We start from the raw sequence: 21,560 nt of genomic DNA, 5'->3' as shown, positions 1-21,560 counted from the left end.
AAAACCATTTTTTTTTCTTTTGAAATATGCTAAAACCACTTTTAGTTTTTAAGTACATGACATTTTAAGAAATTCTTTATAAGTTTTAGATTGTTGTAAATAATTAGCTTAATCATGACTAATATGTAACCAAAGAATTTCATCTTCACGCTCACGAGGGAGCCAGCCCAAAAATCAGCGGTTCCGGTCTATTTTAGAGATAAATACAAAAAATAAACCTTATGGTTTGACCGATTTGCACTGACAACCTTTGTAGTTTAAAAGTTTACAAATAGAGGTTATTGGTTTTGTGTAGTTTACAAACTTAGTCATTCTATTAAAAAAAATTGTGGTGACTATTTATCCGAAAAGATAGTGATTTGGAATAATTAAAAAGATTTATTTTATAAATTACTCAAAACACAAGGTTTGTAAACTTTTAATATACGGAGACGGTCTTTGCAAATTGGTCAAAACACAATGTTTATTTTTGTACTTTTTCCTTTATTTTAATATCTCCAAGTATCCAAAGTTAGTTTGAGATATAAAGAATAAGAAAATTGAGTAAATAAACATGTTGTTAATGATTTTGTTATTTTGATAACATTTTTTAACTCATTTTTTTCTAAAATAATTTTTTTTACTTTTGACACCCAAAAAAAAGTTTAATTTTTTATTTGAATTTTAATTTATAAAAATTATAAGAGCTTTATTTTTTTAAGTGAAAATGTTATAATTTTTTTTTAAAATTAGCGTTACACTTAAGTAAAAGATGTCTAGTAAAAATTTTGTTCAGCTCTCACAGAAATGTCAAGATATTGCTTCCTTAATGACATATTGATGTCTAACAGTAGCGTTTGGATGGACTCTGACTGATCGTTAGATCTAAGCTTAATTAAATTTTAGGATGGAAGCTTAAATAGAATTTTGAGATGGAGATTAAAATCATCATACAATTTAAATCTAATATTAGTCTGAATCTAACGGTATGGACTAAATACATTTAATGAGTCGGTATCAATGTAAATAGTAGTTTTGATCTCAATATGGTCATTCATAGTTTCTTTTCATTTGTGCCTTGTTATGCCAAATCTATTATGAAATTGCTATTGCCACTCCTTTCTTTCTTGGGTTCTTTTAGTTATAGAAGATTGGCATCACAAATCGAGGATGGAGATTAGGTAGAGAGGGCGGTAGAAGATGACCGGTGAAAGGGGTTGCGCCAAAAGGAAGAAAGAATGGACTAAACAGAATCAAAGATTGATAGAGAAATGGAATTGAAGAAAAACTCATTTTATATTGATCAAGCCTCGCTAATCATGAGGTGCCAAGACTTATGGGACAGAGATTGAGACATTCTATTCATTCACACGTATAGGGAAGAAAATCAAGCCGCTGACTAGATGGAGAATTTCACAAAATCATACTCTTTGGATCGTCACTAGTGTGATATGTCTTCTGTAGGTCTTCAGAATATCCTTAAAGTTGACCGTCAGGGTCACTTCGTCAAAAGGATGAGTTCTTGTTAGTTTTTCCTTTTTGTTTGATGCGGGTTCTAAACCCTCCCATTTACCAAAAAAAAATCTCAAAATTGTTAACCTTACAAACATCAAATATATAATATATTGAACTTTACATTAGTAAAACTCTATTAAGCTTTGGTTAAACTTTGTGTAATCTTGGTTAAACCTGGTGAAATTTTGTAAACATTGGTGAAATCTATGAAATTTTGGTAAGACTCGGTGAAACATTGATGAAACTGTTTGTCATTAAAGAAGGCTTTTGAATCACTTTTTGTTGGTATCCAGGATTAACATTTGGACCATCTATTTATTTAAATTACTAATTTTTTTTAGAGAAAATCGTATTTTTAGTATTTAAACTTTAGAATGTTATACTATTTTTATAGTTTATCTGATTTCTCTGTTTGAGGGTCGTCGGACATCCTTTAGGTGGATCATCTCCTAATTGAAGCTTTCTACATATGTTAGAACTCGAACTCGAGATCTAATTTAATCGACTTGAAGCCATTAACCACTCAAGCCAACTTAATTGGTAGTTTAGAATGTTACACTTTATTATTTGAAATTTATTTTTCACTTAAAAACTATTATTTTAAATATTAATAATACACTTTTATATTTTTCTTTTTTTTTAGAAATGGGGACGAGACAAACCTTGAGCTGGGAGAATGCACCCAAGGCCCAAGAACTGTCAAACCCGTCATATATTAATAAAAGAAAATGTGAGTGTTTGAACAAGCGAAGAGGAAGGGGAACAAACAAGAAGAAGATGGAAGGAGAAAAGTTTAGGAAAGGTCAAGAAAAATGCAAGTGAAAAAAATTACAGATGTCATTAATGATAAACCTGTGACAAAAAGCAGGAGCTGAAGGCCACCAATTGATCACTGAGGAAGAGACTCCAAACTTTGCCAAAGCATCAGCAACGCGATTTCCTTCCCTAAAGATGTGTGTAAAAATAATGTTCATCCTAGAACAAATGTCGAGACAATGCAACCATTCTTGTCGAATACTCCAAGGAACATCCATGGAACGAAGTCGAAGCAGATTAACTACGTATATGGAGCCTGACTCAACCCAAAGTTGATGCCAATTTTTCTCCCAAGCAAGTTCAATTGCGAAAATAGCGGCTGTAAATTCAGCCATATAAGCAAAAGAAGGAGGGGTAGAAAAAGCAAAACAACCTTTGGGAAAGCCGCGATAATTACGAAATATACCGCCCGCTCCCGCCTCGCCAGGAGTGCCAAAAGCAGAGCTGTCCACATTGACTTTAACCCAACCCGGAGGAGGTTTAAGCCAATGAACTGGAATAATGTTGGGAGCCGGAGGCGGTCTTGGAGAAGCCAAAAGAAGGGATAAGATATCAGCATCTCTCCTCGAAAAGCAAAAACCTTTAGAAGAGGCAAAGGACTCTCGAATCATTCGAAATAGGGTGATCTTCGAGTGTTGAATAGAAGGGGAAATCTCCTTAAAGGTTGCTTCATTCCTGCAATGCCAGATTAACCAGATACAAGAGACAGCGGCAACACGCCAGATTATCGACACCTGAGAGCCAAACTAAATGCTACGAAGAGTGCTGAAGAAGTGGATGAATTGTGAATGACGAGGTAAAGTGCAGTCAAAATGAATCTCAAGGGCCCTCCACAAAGAATCTGCAAAAGAACAGCTAATGAATAAGTGGTTAATGGACTCAGCTTCCCTACCACAAAGAATGCAATGAGAGGCAAAAGAGATGCCAAGACGCTGCAGGAGGTCATGAGTCGAAACTCTTCTATGCAAAACTCTCCAAGATGTGAAAGAGCGAGAAGGGGGAGTGTGAGCATTCCAAACAAATTTATACCAGTCCACCAAGTAGGAACGAGGACTGATAGTCGAATAGTACTCTTTGACAGAGAAAATACCCTTCGTAGAGGGCTGCCAAGCACATAAATCAAAATCATCTCTACCTCTGTGAATAGATCGAATACTGTCTTGAACAACCGAAGGCAGAGTGCCTAAGCCAAGCCATTCCGAATTGATCAAAAAATCATCAACAGAATTAAAACGTGAACGCTTATCTTGATGATCAAGACCCAATCTATCTGCCACCGATGGAATGATCCACCTATCAGTCCAGAAATTGAGTGATGAAGACTGGTCAATCCACCAAAAGGTCTGGTCCAAAATGGATGAATAAACAAACTTACAGGAAGACCAAATCGAGAAAGGAGCAATGGTAGCTTTAGACAAACCAGAGACAGCCATAAATCTAGACTTAATCAGAGAAATAACAAGGCTGTTGCCTTGAATTAAATCCCAACACATCTTGCCCAAGAGAGCATGGTTAAAGATTCTAAAATCCTTAACGCCCAATCCACCACCCTCCAAACTTTTTTAAATAACAATGTTTTCATTATCTCTTTCTCTCTCCTCTCTCTCCTATGGAATTTTAATAAAATATTTTTTGAAGAAAAATAAAAATGAAGTATTAAATAAATAAAAGTGTATTTTTAATATTTAAAATAATAGCATAAAAAGAGTAAAATTAAAATTTAGATATAAAGTGATACTGAAAATAATATTTTTAAAATAATAGTATTTTAATATTTTCTTTTTATATAATAAAATATTTGAATTTATTTTTTTTATTAAAGTTACATAGGAGAAATAAGGTATAAGAGAGAAAGACGTACTGAAAATTTGTTTTTGAAAAAAATTAAGAATATAAAAGTGTATTTTTAATATTTGAAATAATAGTTTTTAAGTTTAAAAATAAATTAACCTCCAAGCTTTCAATTAAAAAAGTTTAAAAATAAATTTTACGCATCCAATTATAAACATGTTAAAGTTTGGGTTCTAAAAATACCTTTAATTTTTTTTGATAGGCAAAGGAAAGGAAGAAAAACAAAACCAGCAAAAAAAAATTTTATTTATTTTTTATTTTTGCTAAAAATACCTTTAATAAGTAAATGACAAATCAATCATTCAAATGAATAGGATGCTAAACTATTAAATGGAATAAAAGTTAAAAACCTTGTAATATATTACTAAAAACACTGAAGAGGACATTAGAAATTCAATATACTTCCGTTAAGTCCCTGTATTATTATTTTGTAATATTTCACTCATTTGCTTGGCTTATTTTTTTTCCTGTTAGTCCTGGTATTGTTAATTCACAATCAATTATACATGTTGTACCGACTCGCTAGATTAGAATGTCTTAGAAAGGGGTGGCCCTAAGGAATGGTGACGGACAGAAATGAACTGAATCTCATATAAAAAAAAAGGAGAGGGCGACATGAGTTTATTAGTTAGATGTGTTTCCAATACTTACCAATGCTTTTAAAGCAGTGAGACTTAAAGTGTTGGATTTGAATCAAAACGGGTAATATCTACGTCGTATTAGATAAAGTTGTTACAGATGTAGAGTACCAAGATTTCACAAAAATATTGTGCCAACTACTAGTTCAACTCTTACCTTCCAATCACATTATTTTCTTTGAATATTACTGGAATTGCTTGATGTTTATCACATCTTCCACTTTCATTTTATATATATATATATATATATATATATATATATGGTAAGCCTATGATGGATGCATTTCACCAGATCCTATTATGCAATCTTGCATGTCTTCCACTATTCAGAATTCAATTAATAGTTTTCTAATATTCATTAAGCTTTCACATGTTCATTAATAGTGTATTACAATTATATAATTCTCACAATATATGTCTATCACATGAAAAGAATTTAAGTCAAACATGAGACTATAAAAAACATTATACTTTCTAGATGGGATGCATCATCACTTACCACTTAACAGAAACATTTTTTTTTAGGATTAATACATCATTTGTCCACTAAACCTTGTTCAAAAAAGTTTACTACCCCTCAACATTTAAAGTGTCTCGATAGCCCTCTCAACTTGTATAAAATGTTGAAAATAGCTCTCTCAACGTGCGCAAAATATAATCAATTAATCACTTGGTGGCAAAAAAAAGTAAAGGTGTGTTGCACGCATTTAAAGTGCTATTACATAATTCAAAGAACGAATTAAAACATATTAAAAATGGGGTTCTTACTTGTTCAACTGTAAAACTTATCTTCTCAAATATTAGAACCAGATACCTCAACCTTGTTGTTTTACTAAGGTGCGTGAAACACACCTTCCACATGTAACTTACTTTTTTTTTTTTTGCAACTGAATGATTAATTGATTATATTTTACGCACGTTGAGGGAGTTATCTGAACATTTTATACAAGTTGTTGAGGTTATCGAGACACTTTATTAATTCAAGGAGTTAATCAACTTTTTGGACAAGTTCTAAAGGCAAAATGATGTATTAAACCCATTTTTTATTTTTTATTTTTTTATCTTCCAGCACAGTGGGGTTTGCTGAAATTCTTCACCCATTAATCAAAATCATGGAAATGTACCAAATTGTTTGATATGACACTTTTTAAGTGGCTTTTGGTAGTATTACTAATTAACAATCTTCTCTTCATTGTGTATAAATTGCTATGGCTTCTCATAAGAACTTTAAAGCTATATGGAGCATAAGAATTCCTGTAAAATGCAATTTTCATACTTGTGTTTCCTTATGTTCTTGAGTCCCCTTGTGCTCTCCCAACTTGACTATAAATTCTACGATGATTCTTGCCCGAATCTTACGAAGATTGTTCGGTACGGGGTTTGGTCTGCTATATCAAATGATACTAGAATGGCAGCTTCTCTTCTGAGGCTTCATTTCCATGATTGCTTTGTTAATGTAATAACATTTTCGCCCTTTTTTTCGATATACGTAGAAAATGTTAGTAAGAAAAAAAACTGACTGCACTGTGTTTTGGTATATAGGGATGTGATGGATCCGTGCTGCTTGATGGTGAAAACGGAGAGAAAAGTGGTTCGGCTAATCGGAATTCGGCTAGAGGATTTGAAGTCATTGACAATATTAAGGCTACTATAGAGAAACTGTGTCCTGCCACAGTTTCTTGTGCTGATGTACTTACTCTTGCTGCTAGAGAAGCTGTTTATCTTGTAAGTAGAAAAGCCCTTCTTTTGTATCATTATAATTTGATCATGGGATATAAAAAAAGTTACGTTTTTTCTTAGGCGGGAGGGCCGTTTTGGAATGTGCCATTCGGTCGCAGAGATGGCGTAACGACGAGTCAAGATGCTGCTGATCAACAGCTTCCATCGCCTTTCGAGCCCTTAGAAAACATCACAGCAAAATTCACCTCAAAAGGTCTTGAATTGAAGGATGTTGTTGTGCTCTCAGGTTTGTATTTCATTCACTAAGCTAAGACTCGGGGTTTGAGTCTTCCGAATGGCGTATAAGTCGTCGGTAGAGCTCATTCCCGGCTCAAATGTTAAAGAAAAAAACATATGAACATTATGATTGTTATTGTGCACATGTATTATACAAAGATTGTGACTATTTTCGACACCAAATACAGGCGGACACACGCTTGGATTCGCGCAGTGCTTCACGTTCAAGCCAAGGTTGTTCGACTTTGGTGGCACGGGGAAACCTGATCCTGCACTAGATACATCATTGCTACAAAGTCTGCAAAGTGTATGTCCAAACCAAGTTGATTCGGATTCGAATTTGGCTCCGCTAGATTCTACTTCTACCCGATTCGATAACCTCTATTACAAGCTTCTTGTCAACAATTCGGGGCTACTCCAATCGGATCACGCTCTCATGGGAGACAACACAACTGCTTCAATGGTTACTTATTACAGCAAGTATCCTTACTCGTTCTCTAAAGATTTCGCGGCATCAATGGTCAAGATGGGCGGCATTGGAGTTCTTACCGGACAATCCGGACAGATAAGGAAGAACTGTAGGGTGACAAATTAGAAGCCATCTCATGTTCTTCAAATGTAAATTCAAACAAAATGTACTGCTCTAAAATAACTTATAAAGTCTCTGATGCTTTTTATGTAATGATCAATGGAAAAATCTTCTGAAGCTCCATAGAAAAAAGCTTCTTACTTGAACTAAAATGGATGGATTCTTTTGCTTGCTCTCCTTGTTACTATTACATTTCGCTTTTCGCTGTCTTCTGTTTCGTTTTCGCGCGTTCTGGTTCAACTTAACCGTTGGTCTGGCTCGAGCTTTAAGATTAGTATTTCCATTGTTGAATTGGGATTCTATTCTGCAGCGAAATTCTTGTTCTTCTGTGTCTTCAACACTATTATCATCATCTTCATTGATCGCTTTGATCTCTTTTTCTTTCTCTTTTCGCTTCTTTCGCCTTAGTTCTCTCAATCTCGACAAAGCCAAGTTTCGGTTAACCTCAGCTGCGAGTTTCTGTTTGGTAGAAAGCGAAATCCGCCATTCAGCAAGTGCGGTTTCATCTCTTGCTTTAGCTATTAAGGCATAATATTCCTCCTGAGTGAGCTGATGAAAGCTACTTTGTCCGCTTTCTGTTTCTGAATTCTGAATATGTGAAAGTGCTTCTGCTGTTGATGCTCGAAAAGCTTCGAACTCTACCTCCGCGGCATGGAGTGTGACTTGTAATGTTCTTAACTTCTGCTTCTGCATTCTTATGCTTTGCTTCAGTTTCGATCTTTCGGTCCTTTCAACCTTATTCTCCTGCTTCATCACTTCCATTTCCTTGCGAGTTTCGTTCAAAGCCTCAGTTATTTTGACGATCCTCTCCTTCGCCTCGAGTTCTTCCCCCATTTTCAGTTTCATGCTCGCATTTGCTTCCTCGAGTTGTGATTGAAGATCTGAAATCACAGTATTTAACAGATATTTTCGGTTTCTGGCAGTTTGAAGGGTTGAGTTCAACTCTGCAAGCTCGTATTTCAGATGCTCGGATGCTAACCGTGACTGATTAGTGATGTCTTTAGCTTTGTTAAGTTGTTCCTTCACCTTCATTAATTCTGTCATCTTAGCTTGCAAGTTTTTCTGATAATTTACACTCATTTCTATGCTCTATGTTATTTTCTTGTCATATGCTTAAATTGTTGGTTGTTTAAGCATTTGTTTTTGAAACGTTATATAATACAAAACAGATACTGAAAGAAGCAACTGAAATCCCTAGGGATGCCTTATTCTATTTCTTGCCAAATCCATTTATCTACCAAGTTGTGTGTCATTATTACATCATATATGATCTACTCAAAAAGATCAATGCTGTGCTTTTAAACATAAACTTAAACTTGATAGGTAAGGCCATGAAAATTTCTCAATTACTTCATGGGAATTGGAATAAGGTTCAATTTGATCCTAACGTTTTTAAAGTTTCTTTTTATAACGTATGAAACAGTACAGACTTATAATACACGTTTTTAAAGTTAAAATTTTGAAAATATTGGTTTAATAGTTATTTAACTGTCATATCATACATACCACAAAGTTTATCAATAAATTAAAACGATTTCGTATATTTTTTGTTAGGTATTTGTAACTATATTAGTAACATAGTAAACATTTAGACACATGGACAAAAAAAAAAATTGTGATTAACTTGTATATAACAAACTTGGTTATTACTCCCTCCATTCTCCATTCTCAAATAAGTGTCGTTTTAGAGTTTTTCACACAAATTAAGAAACATAATTAATATGATGCACTTAAATTAATAAGTTTACATGGATTAACTAAATAAAAATTCTCTCTCCTGTAATGGTTGGAGGCTTAGACCAAAAAACTATGCTAAATTTTATTGAAAAACGAAGACGACACTTAAAAAGGAACAAAAACAATTATCTGAAACGACACTTATTTGAGAACGGAGAAAGTAACATATTAAGTACCTTAGACGTAATTGATGTTTAAAAGATCCAATGTGACACGTAAAAGCCAAACCAATCTTTTCAAATTTTAGAGCTAAAATTAATCTTGCTTAGAAACGTTAGTGTTCAATTTAGACCATTCCGTACGTTAGAACAAACTTGCACTTCATAAAAAACGTTTAGCTTGCATTTATCCATTAGAATCTTAGGATAGCTGTTCCAGTCATAGGCAATGCATCCTACATGAATAAAATGTTTTCCTTTTCCAATTTTTCATTCCGTGGGAATAAATTATGGCTATATATGCAGAAGGATTAAGAATAAGAACAAAGACTAAACAATCAGAAGAAGGAACAAATATATATGTTTACATGAAAAGAAAAATCAATATCCACTAACAAGAGGATAAAATAATTAATGTTTTGGAATTATAAATAGACTAATCTAATCTTTCATACCAGAGATGCCTGATCTTGACCCTGGAACTGGGTAGCCATTCCATTCTCTTATCCAAATGATGCCATATTACAAAGTACAAAAAGAACAAGTCATTTTGCAAAATACGGCGAATGAGAAAGAATTAGATTCCATGGACGTATGGAATGGTTTCGTCTGCATCCTATATTACAAGGTCGGTAGCAAGGGCAAGTTGGAGTCAAATATTTCAGTTGGAATTCCAATTTATTTCTGATCATTGGGGCACTGTCTGGGAGATTAACCATCCGGGTCTCGGGTCTCAGATACAGCATCGATTCTAAAAGAACATATAATATGATTATGCAAAAAATATGAAGCATTAAACAGATGCACTATTTCTATTAGGCTGGAAAGAATATGTTCTACTGTGCCTATACCAAGACCGGAAATGAAGACTATGAAATAAAATATACAATGCCAATGTATCAGAAAATTGATGAGCAACAGAAATAGTGATCTGAAGATTAGAAATGTTACCTCAAGTTTAAGGAGGATACAGTTCCCAAAGTGCAACTGTAGTGTCTTCTGAGGCAGAGGCCATTAGTTTACAATCGGATGAAAATGAGACGGTATTACACTGCAAACAGATACAGCATACTTCAGATTGAATTCAACTGAGCAAAAACTGTACAAACTTCTGCGAAACATCAAATCCTGCCTCGACACCGTGGTAACAAACAGATTTGTTCAAGACTATTTTTCATATCCTTGTAATGTGCAACAAGGGTCAAGAAATGCGTAACCGGACTAGCTGGATACAATCGTAGTAATAGCATTTTAATGAAATAGGGGATGGAATCATAAATTTACAAGTAAAAAGTTGGGCTACTCTGCTAAAGCAATCACAGAAAAAAGAATTACTGAACAAACATGATAATTCATGTCCAAGCAAATGCAGAAACAAAATAAACATGATAGAAGGCAAGACAAATATAGATATATACTTTTTGTAAGTTGATCTACATTTAATGAAGGATCGAATGATAACTATTTCACTAGGCTAAAGGATAATAAGTTACCGTGCCATGGTGGTATTTCAGTATTGCCAAAGGATTGCCTTTGCGATAATTATATACCCTGATTCTGTAATAAAAAAAATGAATAATGAGATAATGATAACCCTTAACAATTCAAATCTACAGATACCTGAGGGGTTCTCAATTCAATAGAGCAAAACACTAGCTCTAATGCTCAACAGCGTTCCTACATATCCTGGTTTCCAGGAAGTTGAAATCTAAATAAATTACATAGTTTGAGCTAGAATATAACTTTCACATCTAAGTCTTCTCTGCTCGGAATATTTAAATTTAAAATGCTAAAGATATAAACTATTAAGCCAAAAAATTACTAGGCAGAGTTATATCTACAAATGGATGTAAGTTAACGAGTCATAGAATGCTTTGTTGTAGGAACTGGGGTCCGAACCCAGGTTCCCAACCTACCTCTAGTATTGGACTGTCCAATTGGTACGGGTCATAGAATGCTAATAAAGAATACTGAATGCTTAAAACATGTGATGAAATTAGGATATTAACATAGATGATGACTGACACGTAAAAGAACCAAAATAAGAATGAATATGTTTGGCTGAAAGGATGAGGCAGCGCCAATTAATAAGCAGAGAGGACCTTTGCTTAAGATGGCTTTAATACAAAACCGATGAGAAGAGCTAGTGCATCAGCCATCAAGCAAAATGCATGTACTAGGATAACAAAAATTGAATAATGATTTAAGATGCACTTCATAAAACATATGGATCTAGACAAGAATTTCAAGAACTATAAAAGCAAAGAAACTGCAGAGTGGAGTTAGTTGAACTGAGTTGTTCACTCCTTTTGGTTTCTTGTGAAAATCAATTCTTCATTTTTATAGCATATAACGGTAAAACGTTGTTGTCGTGTGACCAGAGGTCACGGGTTCGAGTCTTAGGAGCGGCCTCTTGCCAATTAAATTGGCAAGGGAAGGCTTGCTCCCAATACACCCTTGTGGTGGGACCCCTCCCCGGACCCTCGCTCAGCGGGGACGCGTATTGCGACCGGGCCGCCCTTTTTTTTTTTTTATAAACCTTGAAAGCTTTAGTAGTTTTATCGGAACCTTGATCACACCCAATCCTCTTTTGATCAATTTATCCCGAGCCAATGTCATCAATCTCTCCATATGTTTACAACCCATTTTGAATAAATTTAAAAACATGAAAAATCCTAAAGTAGTACCGACTAATAGGCACCAAGAGTGACCAACAGTCCCTACCAATGCTTAAAACAAGACTACTATAATAACTTATTAAATTCAGATGCAAATGTCTATGACCACAAATAAACTGGCAAGCAAAAGAAATAAAAGCTTACTCAAATAACAAACTAATTGCACGAACCTGTGATCCCAACCAGCAGTTGCAGCAATTCTGCCATCTGCTCGGATAGACGTGGCTGAAATACCAGGTCTTTCCAAGGCAATCTCTTTCTTGATCACGCATGAACCCTATGTCAAATAATTGATAATTTAACATACTTAAAACAATAATACCTCGTATTGTGAGAAAAGGCAACAAATGAAAGCTTCTGCAAATAAAGAAATACAAGTGCAAGGGATGCCAACCATAAAAAAGAAGAAAATATAAGTACCTATTGCACGACTCAATCAATTCAAATGAGAGAAAAAGGGTATAAATGGCGCGCACACACACAGAGAGGACAAAGCTTATTGTGTTTCAATTACTTATCCCTATTATTTGTCAACTTCTAAAAGCGAAAAAAAAAACACTGATGTGAATGATTTGACAGGAATCAGACACGCATATTTTGGTGCATTTCTACAAAGACGGATTTATAATACTGCACACAATTAATATTAGGTCGTATACGCCCTGAATCCTCCTCAACTTTTACAAGCAACCAACCAGCAAAGGCTATTCAAGCTAGAAAGATCCAGACTAAATAAAAAGTAATTTACATTACCGTAGAAAGATCCAAACTAAATAACACAACTTTGTCGTCAGCAGCTCCAGAGATACCTCCAATGCAGAATCCATCAATGCATAGGCTCAGAACTGCAAATAGATAATTAAATTACAACTTTCCATGATGGAGAAAGGAACAAAGGTCTATAGATGCAGGACCTCACCTGGCTCCGTATGAAACTTTACAGAAGTTAGAGGAATGCCTGGGTTTCGCATGTCCCACAACAGCATGGAACCATCCTCATAACTACCACATGTAGGAAAAAGAAAAGAAATTACACAGACTGAACGTACTTTGACAATCAATAATATGCATCTATATCAGTTCATCAGACCAAAATACTACTCTTGTGACAGAGTTATAGCTATGTTTTGAAACATAAAGAACCTGAAGGAGATAAAATTAATGTCTAAGGCTAAATAATATTCCCTTTCTAATGTTGATAGGCCCTACCCCCTCTCCCCAGGTAACATGGAAAGCATTGAATAACCCATTACTAAAACTAGTAAAGCACTTTAACAACAGAAAACATACGTCCTAATTTGGCTGAAGTTACAATATTAAAAGAAACAGTTTTTTGTTCACAATCCAGCATCATCAAATTATAAAATATGGACATCTCCAATTGTGATACAGCCTGCTCATAAGAAGAATACATACCCAGCCAAGACATTTAGGAATCCCTGTGATTCCAATGGTAGAAATGCTTGAACAGCCATGCACATCCCTGGAAACAAACAACTTGTTACAAGTTTGAAGGTGTTGTACTTCAAATGTTTCATGTCCAAAGTTTCTTCCAAACATATTCCTTAGTAATTTTGAGTAAATATGTTAAAAACTAGGGATTTTTGTTGCAAGTATCAATGTGTCTCTTCTTTAAATGTTTGATGACTGATTATATAATATGTCCTAGCGCTCCATGCATACATACAGAAAGAAACTTTTGAATGCATGCATATAAGGCAACCAATAAGATTGAAAGATTTATAACTAGGGTTTAGGGCTTCCCAGCAACAGTATTTTCCTAGGTGCTATTTATTTCAAAGACAACATTTTAAACTAGCAGCCAATTGTTATCAACTAGGAAAACAGCATGCATAAATTAGTTGCTCTAGCATTTTCAAGCTGATGAGCATGACATTAGTAACTAAAAATGCAGTATCATAACTAGAAGTGGATATAACATCATAAACTACCTCTTTTTCGTGCAGAAATAACCGGTGAGCCGCTAGAGAAGTTTTCAGCTAATCGAGAAATCCTTTCTGCAGTATTAAGATCCCATATCTCAACCTTTCATTGAAACTTAGACTATGAGCAAAAGGAAAACCAAATACTAGAAAATAGCAACAAGTGAGATGCATGCATACCTCAGAAGACTGCTCCCCTGCTATAGCAACACACTTAGGTCCTTCAATATGGTTATTTTCTGAGAACACAATAACCTCTTAATGCCTAGAAGGAAATGCTGTAGCAACAAAATGAGGAAAGAAATGCTAGCAAAATCTACTAAACAAATGTGAGAAAAAGTTACTGCGAAGGAAATCTTCTGAGGCCGTTTAAAATGGAAACTCAGATAACAAACACCTCAATAGGAAAGAGTAACAGTATAGATTTATTCATACATATAGCCTTCTCTAACACTCAGAAGGTTGATAAGCAGCAACAATGTGAGTATCAGATAACAACAAGAAACTAAATACAAAGGAAAATAATGAATTTCTCCCCCTGGAACTCAAGGTTTCCCTATTCCTAGAGCAGAGCCCCCTCTCTCAAAGACAGAATAACATAAAATTTTCCCCATTCAACCCGCAACTCCTCCTCTCTCCTCTGCCAATAAATAACTCCCCTCAATACAAAGAGTACGTTTGAAAGCTCACTATTCTTGTGCCAACTCATCATAACTACCCTTAGCTCACCCTGCTCCTTTGATCCGTTCAAGAATAGACACAACCATATTCTTGGCTTACTAACATTCTGATTCAATAATTGACCTTCATTTGCATATTCTCTATCACCAGGAATTTTCACATGCACCTTAATGAGCAAGTGAATTTGCTCATTAACAGTTAGATATAGGTTTATTAAATATAAGCCTCAGGATGCTTTGAATCTCCACCTTAGGATTCTAATAAACCTAGATCTAACGGTGAATGAGCAAATTCTACTTGCTCATTAAGGTGCATGTGATCAAGACTGACTCTATCACAGTCGCTTTATAGGGGAAGAGTCCTGTGCATGAACTCTTAATTATATTTTAGATGGGATCTTCATTTGGCATCATATTTAAAAGATTTACGGACTAGGCTTTCTAGCATCTTAGATATGATAATCAGCATTTTGTTGGTGATAAGTCTGGATTTAGAGTTATCCTCCAATTTTTAATAGATTATATCCCAAACCCAACTCATGCTCAAAAAATAAAAATAATAAATGAAAAACCCTTCAAAACTCAATGGAAGTATGCATATTCAAGTAAATTTCCAATTTATACTGTCCGCATAAGGTTTAGATATTCTATGTTAAAATCTGAAAACTTTTTTGGCACAAAAGATATCATAATCTTCCAACGAATGGCATCTAGTCCCTCGGAATTAGACTTTTTGCTGACTGACTTACATTGCATGATTATTATTAAGGTAAATATAATGAAGAAAACAGAAAGTCTCAAGCATCTCTCATACCAACAAAATTAACAATATTCCAAGGCATACCTTCAGAGGTACTTGACCCTTCATCTTGCCCTATGCCAGCCTTGGGCTTCTTCACCAAAGAAAGCTTACAGAAATGATATGAATTTGTCTCAATTGTAATCTCAGGAAGCCTGCCAAACAAAAGAAAGGCAAACTTACCTCAAGAAAACTATATCCAATTATATATCCAAAGAGGCTAAAAGGGAAGTAAAGAAGGTCATACGAGATGCTAGAGCAAAGGTGAATCGGGATCTGTATACAAGATTGGATACGAAAGAAGGGGAAAGAGACATATATAGAATTGCTCGGATGAGAGATAGGAAGACGCGAGATCTCGGAAAAGTTAAATGTGTGAAGGATGTGGACCAGAAAGTCCTAGTTGGAGATAAGGATATCAAGGAACGATGGAGGTCCTATTTTGATGACTTATTTAATGGAGATCGCCATCAAGATGTTGGAGATATAAGTATCCATCACGATATGATAAATCATGAATGCCTGCGGAGAATTCAAAAGGGTGAAGTCAAAATGGCATTAAGTAAGATGAAGTCGAAGAAAGCAGTAGGACCTGACGGCATCCCTATTGAGATTTGGAGATGTTTGGGAGAAAGAGGAATCGAATGGTTGACGACGTTCTTCAACAAAATTTGGAGAAACAATAAGATGCCATCAGAATAGAGGAAAAGTATCTTAATCCCTTTGTATAAGAACAAAGGCGATGTCCAAGATTGTGCCAACTACCGGGGAATCAAATTAATGAGTCACACTATGAAACTTTGGGAGCGAGTGATCGAACAAAGGCTAAGGAGGACGGTGAAGATCTCGGAAAACCAGTTTGGCTTTATGCCGGGAAGATCAACTATGGAAGCCATCCATCTAATGAGACAATTAATGGAGCACTATCGAAATAAGAAGAAAGACTTGCATATGGTTTTCATTGATTTGGAGAAAGCATATGATAAGGTACCAAGGGAAGTACTTTGGTGGGCCTTGACAAGGAAAGGCATTTCGCGGAAATATATTGACATCATAAAGGACATGTATGAGGGAGTATGCACGAGTGTACGTACTAGTGTTGGGAAGACTGAAGAGTTTCCTATTACGATTGGAGTGCATCAAGGTTCCGCACTAAGCCCATTTCTTTTTGCCATCGTTATGGATGAACTAACAAGTTCACTTCAAGATGGTATACCATGGTGCATGTTGTTTGCAGATGATATTGTGTTGGTCGATGAGACGAAAGAAGGAGTGGAGAGGAAGTTGGAACGATGGAGACAAACTCTAGAATCTAGAGGCTTTAAGTTGAGCCGAAGTAAGACAGAATATTTGGAGTGTAAGTTTGGCGGCCATAGGAGTAGGGAGGCAGGGACAATCACCCTAGATGGGAGAGTTGTTCAGGCCTCGGATTGCTTCCGGTATTTAGGATCTATTATCCAAACGGATGGAGAAGTAGATGGAGATGTTGCTCATAGGATTAAAGCTGGTTGGTCGAAGTGGAAGAGTGCTACGGGTTTCCTTTGTGACCCCGGCATGCCTAATAGATTGAAGGGAAAATTCTACCGGACGGCAATTAGACCAGCATTGTTATATGGTACGGAGTGTTGGGCAGTGAAACACTGCCACATCCATAAGATGTCGGTGGCGGAGATGCGTATGTTGAGATGGATGTGTGGTCATACGAGAAAGGATCGGGTGCGTAATGAAATAATTAGGACAAAAGTAGGGGTCACATCTATTGAGAATAAAATGAGAGAAAATTGACTAAGGTGGTTTGGCCATGTGAGACGTAGAGCGCTTGATGCGCCGGTTAGGAGAACCGAAGAGTGGCAAAGGGATGTAGTGGTGAGGGGTAGGGGAAGACCTAAGCAAACTCGGAGGAGGGTGATCGAGAGTGATATGAGTTTACTGGGAATTGAGGAAAATATGGTAGTGGATAGGACGGAGTGGAGGGAGCGAATTTGTGTCGCTGACACGACTTGATTTCACGGTTTTTATATGATGGTTCATGTTAGCCGACCCCGAATCATTTCGGGACTAAGGCTCTGTTGTTGTTGTTGTTGTTGTACTGAAGCAGTATCCCTTGAACATATCTTGATAATGGAGTATTTGGCTAATGAGAAACAAGTTAGGTGGACAGGAGTAAAACAAGTATTTCTATACCATTTAATCAGGTCAGCCTAATTAGGTTCTAGCCCATAAAGACATTAGTTAGAGCCTAGATAACAGCCCGTTATAGTCTGTAAGCAGAAAATAAACAATACAAATTTATAATGGTATATTTGCCAATCATCTTTACAAAGCTCGGGTAAAAGGTTTTTCAAGGATAAAGAAGTCAGCATAAATTTCTGATGCAGGATAAACAGGGTCTACAGTCCCCTGAATTGTCACTGATATCTATTGATGGCCAGAAAGATGAAAGACAAAAAGGGATCTGCCACCCATCATTGCAAGATACAAGATCAGTTTAATGGCTATCATTAGACCACACAATAAGAAACATTTAAACCTAATAAATAAACAGAACATCGTTGACTCCCTCTAATTACTCTAAAAGGCTTATCTCAGTTACTATTAAAAAAAATCCTATTCTTAATGGAAACTGATAAAGGAAGATACAAGTAAACATAAAAGGTCGTCTTTAGGTAACCAGACAAGAATTCATCCAAAATTTAAGAGTTTTAGGAAATTCCATACAGACAACACAAAAAGTAAGAAATCAACGTAGTTTTGAATCACGAATATCCTAATGTCATTACATTCTGCAAAACTAGTTTAACAATGCATCCTTGTTTTCTCTTTGCTAGACGGTTATTCATTTGTATCAAGCATTTGAATTTGAACTTAGGCATCCGAATCATGCCAATGATTTTCTTATCATTTATGCTCGAGATAAACAAAATCCTTATTCAATTGTTGTTTATGCCAAGAAATTAGAGCAGGAAACAACTTAAATACCTGGATAGACCTCCTTCTTGGATATCCCAGAGCTTAACAGTTCCATCCCTACCCTGGCTACACAATACAAAGGAGCAAGAGAGAGAAGTTCATTAACTGATAGATCGAACCATAGTAAAAGTTCTTGCTTAAAAGCCAAACAACAAAGTAAATGTAGAAGTACCTAATAACTTTGTCATTACCAGCCAAACTACTACTGGCAACGGATATTATGCCATGAGCTGCACTATGCACCCTTCAAAGAATATACAATACAAATCATATTCTCAAAACTACACAAACGTAGACAATCAAATCAAAACTGTGAAAAGATGTCAAATGCTTTAACAACACATACCAAGTAGACGATATTGTTCGATGCTGAACTACATCCCAAATTCGTAACTCACCATCTGCCGAACTGCACATTAATCCCTAGAAAGTTAATTCAAATTCGACAGAAGATTGGTGAAGCTCACAAATGATTTCTAAGTTAAAACAGTGAAACCATTACCCAGTGAACAGTATAGGTCTAGATGGATGGAAAGAAACATCCATGACAGAGGCACGATGACCTCTAAGTATTGCTACAGGATCAGGTGGTGGCCTCTTAGTCATATTCGCAGATATATGCTGCAACAGAAGCTCTAAAGAGAAAAAATTACCATAAAAGTTAAGAACAGATGCAAGATAATAGTGTATAGTAGAACAAAGGCAGGAAAATAATTGAAATAATTATCGAAATGCCAATTGAAGTTCACCTGATTCTGTTCAAATAATGACAACGACCATCGGAGTGTTCCCTTTGTTATATAGTAATGACTAAACTTCGATTCTTATCAATCAAGTAGCTGGGAGTGCCATGTAAGCTTGAAAATTTGACAGGTCATCTCATTTCACGTGCCACGTAACACTGTCAACAAAACAAAAGCCAATCAATGGAGAGGTATTTTCCACAATGTTACGAACAACGGACAAGACATCAAACGAGATTTATAGTTGGGTCATGAACAGTGGCGAATCCAGGATTTGAGGGAGGGGGGGCAAAACTCTATGTAAAATTTTTTTAGCCAAAATAACATTAATTGAAAAAAAAGATACAGTACATAATTGCTATTCGATACAAAATGTCTTAAAATTTAAAAAAAAAACTTCTAATGCTGAGTAGAACGACGATTACGAGGTGTCAATTGACATCTACTATCTGTCGTAGCTTGATATAAAAGAAATGCAAATAAGGTTACTGGAAAAGTTTGAATCCATAATCAAATTAAAATGAAGAAAAATGGAACCATAGCACTACCAATACATTTTTTGTCCTTCCATTTCATTTTAAACTAAAATTAAGGATAACAATTAACTACCAAACTAACTAACAATTAACAACAAGCTAAGGTTTTCTAAGGTTTTCGGGTCCATTTCCATGTCAAGATTAGCAAGAACACTCATTAAAGCTAGTACTCCAATACCAAAACTGAGTAGAAGAACTTGTGTATAGCCTAGTTCTGTTCCTTGTTTAAATCCGAAAATGAATGCATAATTCACTCTGTATCTTCTCCAGAAGTATATATTGATAGCAAACATAATCAAATCAAGTGCAGAACAATGAATCCAAAGAAGCTGTAAAGTGGAAACATGGTATCAAACTAACCAATAATTAACAACAAACTAACTAATTCACAATATCCATTAACCTAAAATTAATTTAACCTAACATTTTATTTAACCTAAAATTTAAATTTAAAGGAAAAAAATAAGCTAAACTAACCTGTTGTTGGAGAGACAGTCGCTGCCGGCCGGCCGGCCGGAGAGGAGAGGAGGCGACGCTGGCTGCTGGATGAGGAGATGGTGCCGCGTGAGAGAGAGGAGGGAGGAGGCAATGCAAATTGCGAGCAGTGGCGAGGAAAGAGGAACGCGAGAGAGAAGATTTCAGGAGAAGAGAAGAGGGTGCCTCACGCGTGGTCTCTGTTCTGTTTTTTAAATAACCTATAAACCAAAACGACGTCGTTTTGGGGAAACTTTTTTTTTTTTTTTTGCTCGGGTGAAGGTGGGGGCAAATGCCCCTTTGACCCTTCCTAAATCCGCCCCTGGTCATGAATCACTTGTTTCAATCAAATGACTCATGACATAATAAATAAATAGATAATATATTAATTATAGGGAGCAATTTTACCTCTAACGTCTAAAATGGTAAAATTTTACCTCTAATTCGGCAGCCAAGAGCAATCTTGCGCCTAATGTTGACAAGTTGGGTCAATTTGAAAAATAATTCATCAATCTTTCTTCTCAAGCATGAATCTAGTCTCTGCACTTCACAGATGCGTCCTTTTATGTAACAAATCACAAAAATATTATTAGACATGAAAAAAATTAAAATATATACTGTATCCCGTACGAGTGGGATAAAAAAAATCAAATATTTCACCGAATTAAAAAATATTAACCTCTATTTTTGTTATAAATCATAAAAAAAATATGAAATCTTTTTTTAGAACCCATTGATATGCAACCAAATTTGCCAGATTTAAGGGTAGAATTATTGACTGCTAATATTAATAGTAAAATTGCACGTTAGGGATAAAATTGTTCTCGGCTCTAAATGTTTGGAGTATTTTACACTTTATACCATAATTATATATAATCAATTCAAAATTATTTTTATAAATTATATATAAACAACTGTATCAATGTCTCAATTTCTATAACTTTGTATTCATAATATGCAAGAACATTTTCATTCTCAAACACATTCCTTCTTAGTTTTAGAAAATAGAAACAGAAAACTATCCCAGATTTGCCAGACAAATAACAGCAAGGAATAGTTCATACAAATCTATGGGACGGACAAGAAATAGCATAACCAAAGATGATATAGCAAAAATAAAGACAACAATGTGCTGGAATTTAGTTGTTTTATATGAAGCTAAACACAGAAGACTTGGCTGATATGCCAGCAAAGTATGAACTGCTATCTTATTCAATGTAAAACTCTACAATAAAACAAAATTGCAGGTAGCAAATATGTTGCAAAGCTAATAAAATAACATAACTACTAAAACATTTTTGCTCAATCTGATTCAATTCCTAACACTAACAAATACTCCAAATAAGTTTACCAAATTAACAAGAATTATATGTAAATTTACGTCTCTCTCTTCTCTTAGACTGAACTTGTAAACCACCTTTCATTTTAAGAATCAAAGTAACCACGTGGTGGCGAGTAGAAGAAATTTAAAAGGGAGTGAGCAAATAAAACCTGAAAA

General features: G+C 35.3%; 2 protein-coding genes across 2 annotated transcripts; one reads left to right on the top strand and one right to left on the bottom strand.

Annotated features, from left to right (window-relative positions):
• Nucleotides 1-6,021: 6,021 nt before the first annotated feature.
• On the top strand, nucleotides 6,022-7,516 carry LOC136230091 (peroxidase 10-like). The gene is made up of 4 exons (XM_066019029.1): nucleotides 6,022-6,255; nucleotides 6,342-6,524; nucleotides 6,600-6,765; nucleotides 6,944-7,516. The coding sequence occupies exons 1-4, from the start codon at nucleotides 6,037-6,039 to the stop codon at nucleotides 7,348-7,350; spliced, it is 975 nt and encodes a 324-aa protein (XP_065875101.1). The 5' UTR covers nucleotides 6,022-6,036; the 3' UTR covers nucleotides 7,351-7,516.
• Nucleotides 7,517-9,550: 2,034 nt separating this feature from the next.
• Nucleotides 9,551-20,260, bottom strand: LOC136229459 (protein DECREASED SIZE EXCLUSION LIMIT 1). The gene is made up of 16 exons (XM_066018277.1): nucleotides 20,066-20,260; nucleotides 19,059-19,210; nucleotides 18,812-18,944; nucleotides 18,656-18,718; nucleotides 18,482-18,553; nucleotides 18,319-18,375; nucleotides 15,385-15,494; nucleotides 14,041-14,099; nucleotides 13,870-13,963; nucleotides 13,334-13,400; nucleotides 12,837-12,919; nucleotides 12,671-12,762; nucleotides 12,088-12,194; nucleotides 10,733-10,796; nucleotides 10,191-10,290; nucleotides 9,551-9,990 (listed from the first exon to the last, which is right to left on the bottom strand). Exons 3-15 carry the CDS (start codon nucleotides 18,913-18,915, stop codon nucleotides 10,198-10,200), a joined length of 1,065 nt encoding a protein of 354 aa, XP_065874349.1. The 5' UTR covers nucleotides 18,916-18,944; nucleotides 19,059-19,210; nucleotides 20,066-20,260; the 3' UTR covers nucleotides 9,551-9,990; nucleotides 10,191-10,197.
• Between the last annotated feature and the right edge of the window lie 1,300 nt (nucleotides 20,261-21,560).

This window comes from Euphorbia lathyris, chromosome 5 (assembly GCF_963576675.1).
Source record: "Euphorbia lathyris chromosome 5, ddEupLath1.1, whole genome shotgun sequence".
Taxonomy (NCBI): domain Eukaryota; kingdom Viridiplantae; phylum Streptophyta; class Magnoliopsida; order Malpighiales; family Euphorbiaceae; genus Euphorbia; species Euphorbia lathyris.
The sequence above is the reverse complement of the archived record's forward strand: the minus strand, read 5'-3'. Positions and strand labels throughout refer to the sequence as shown.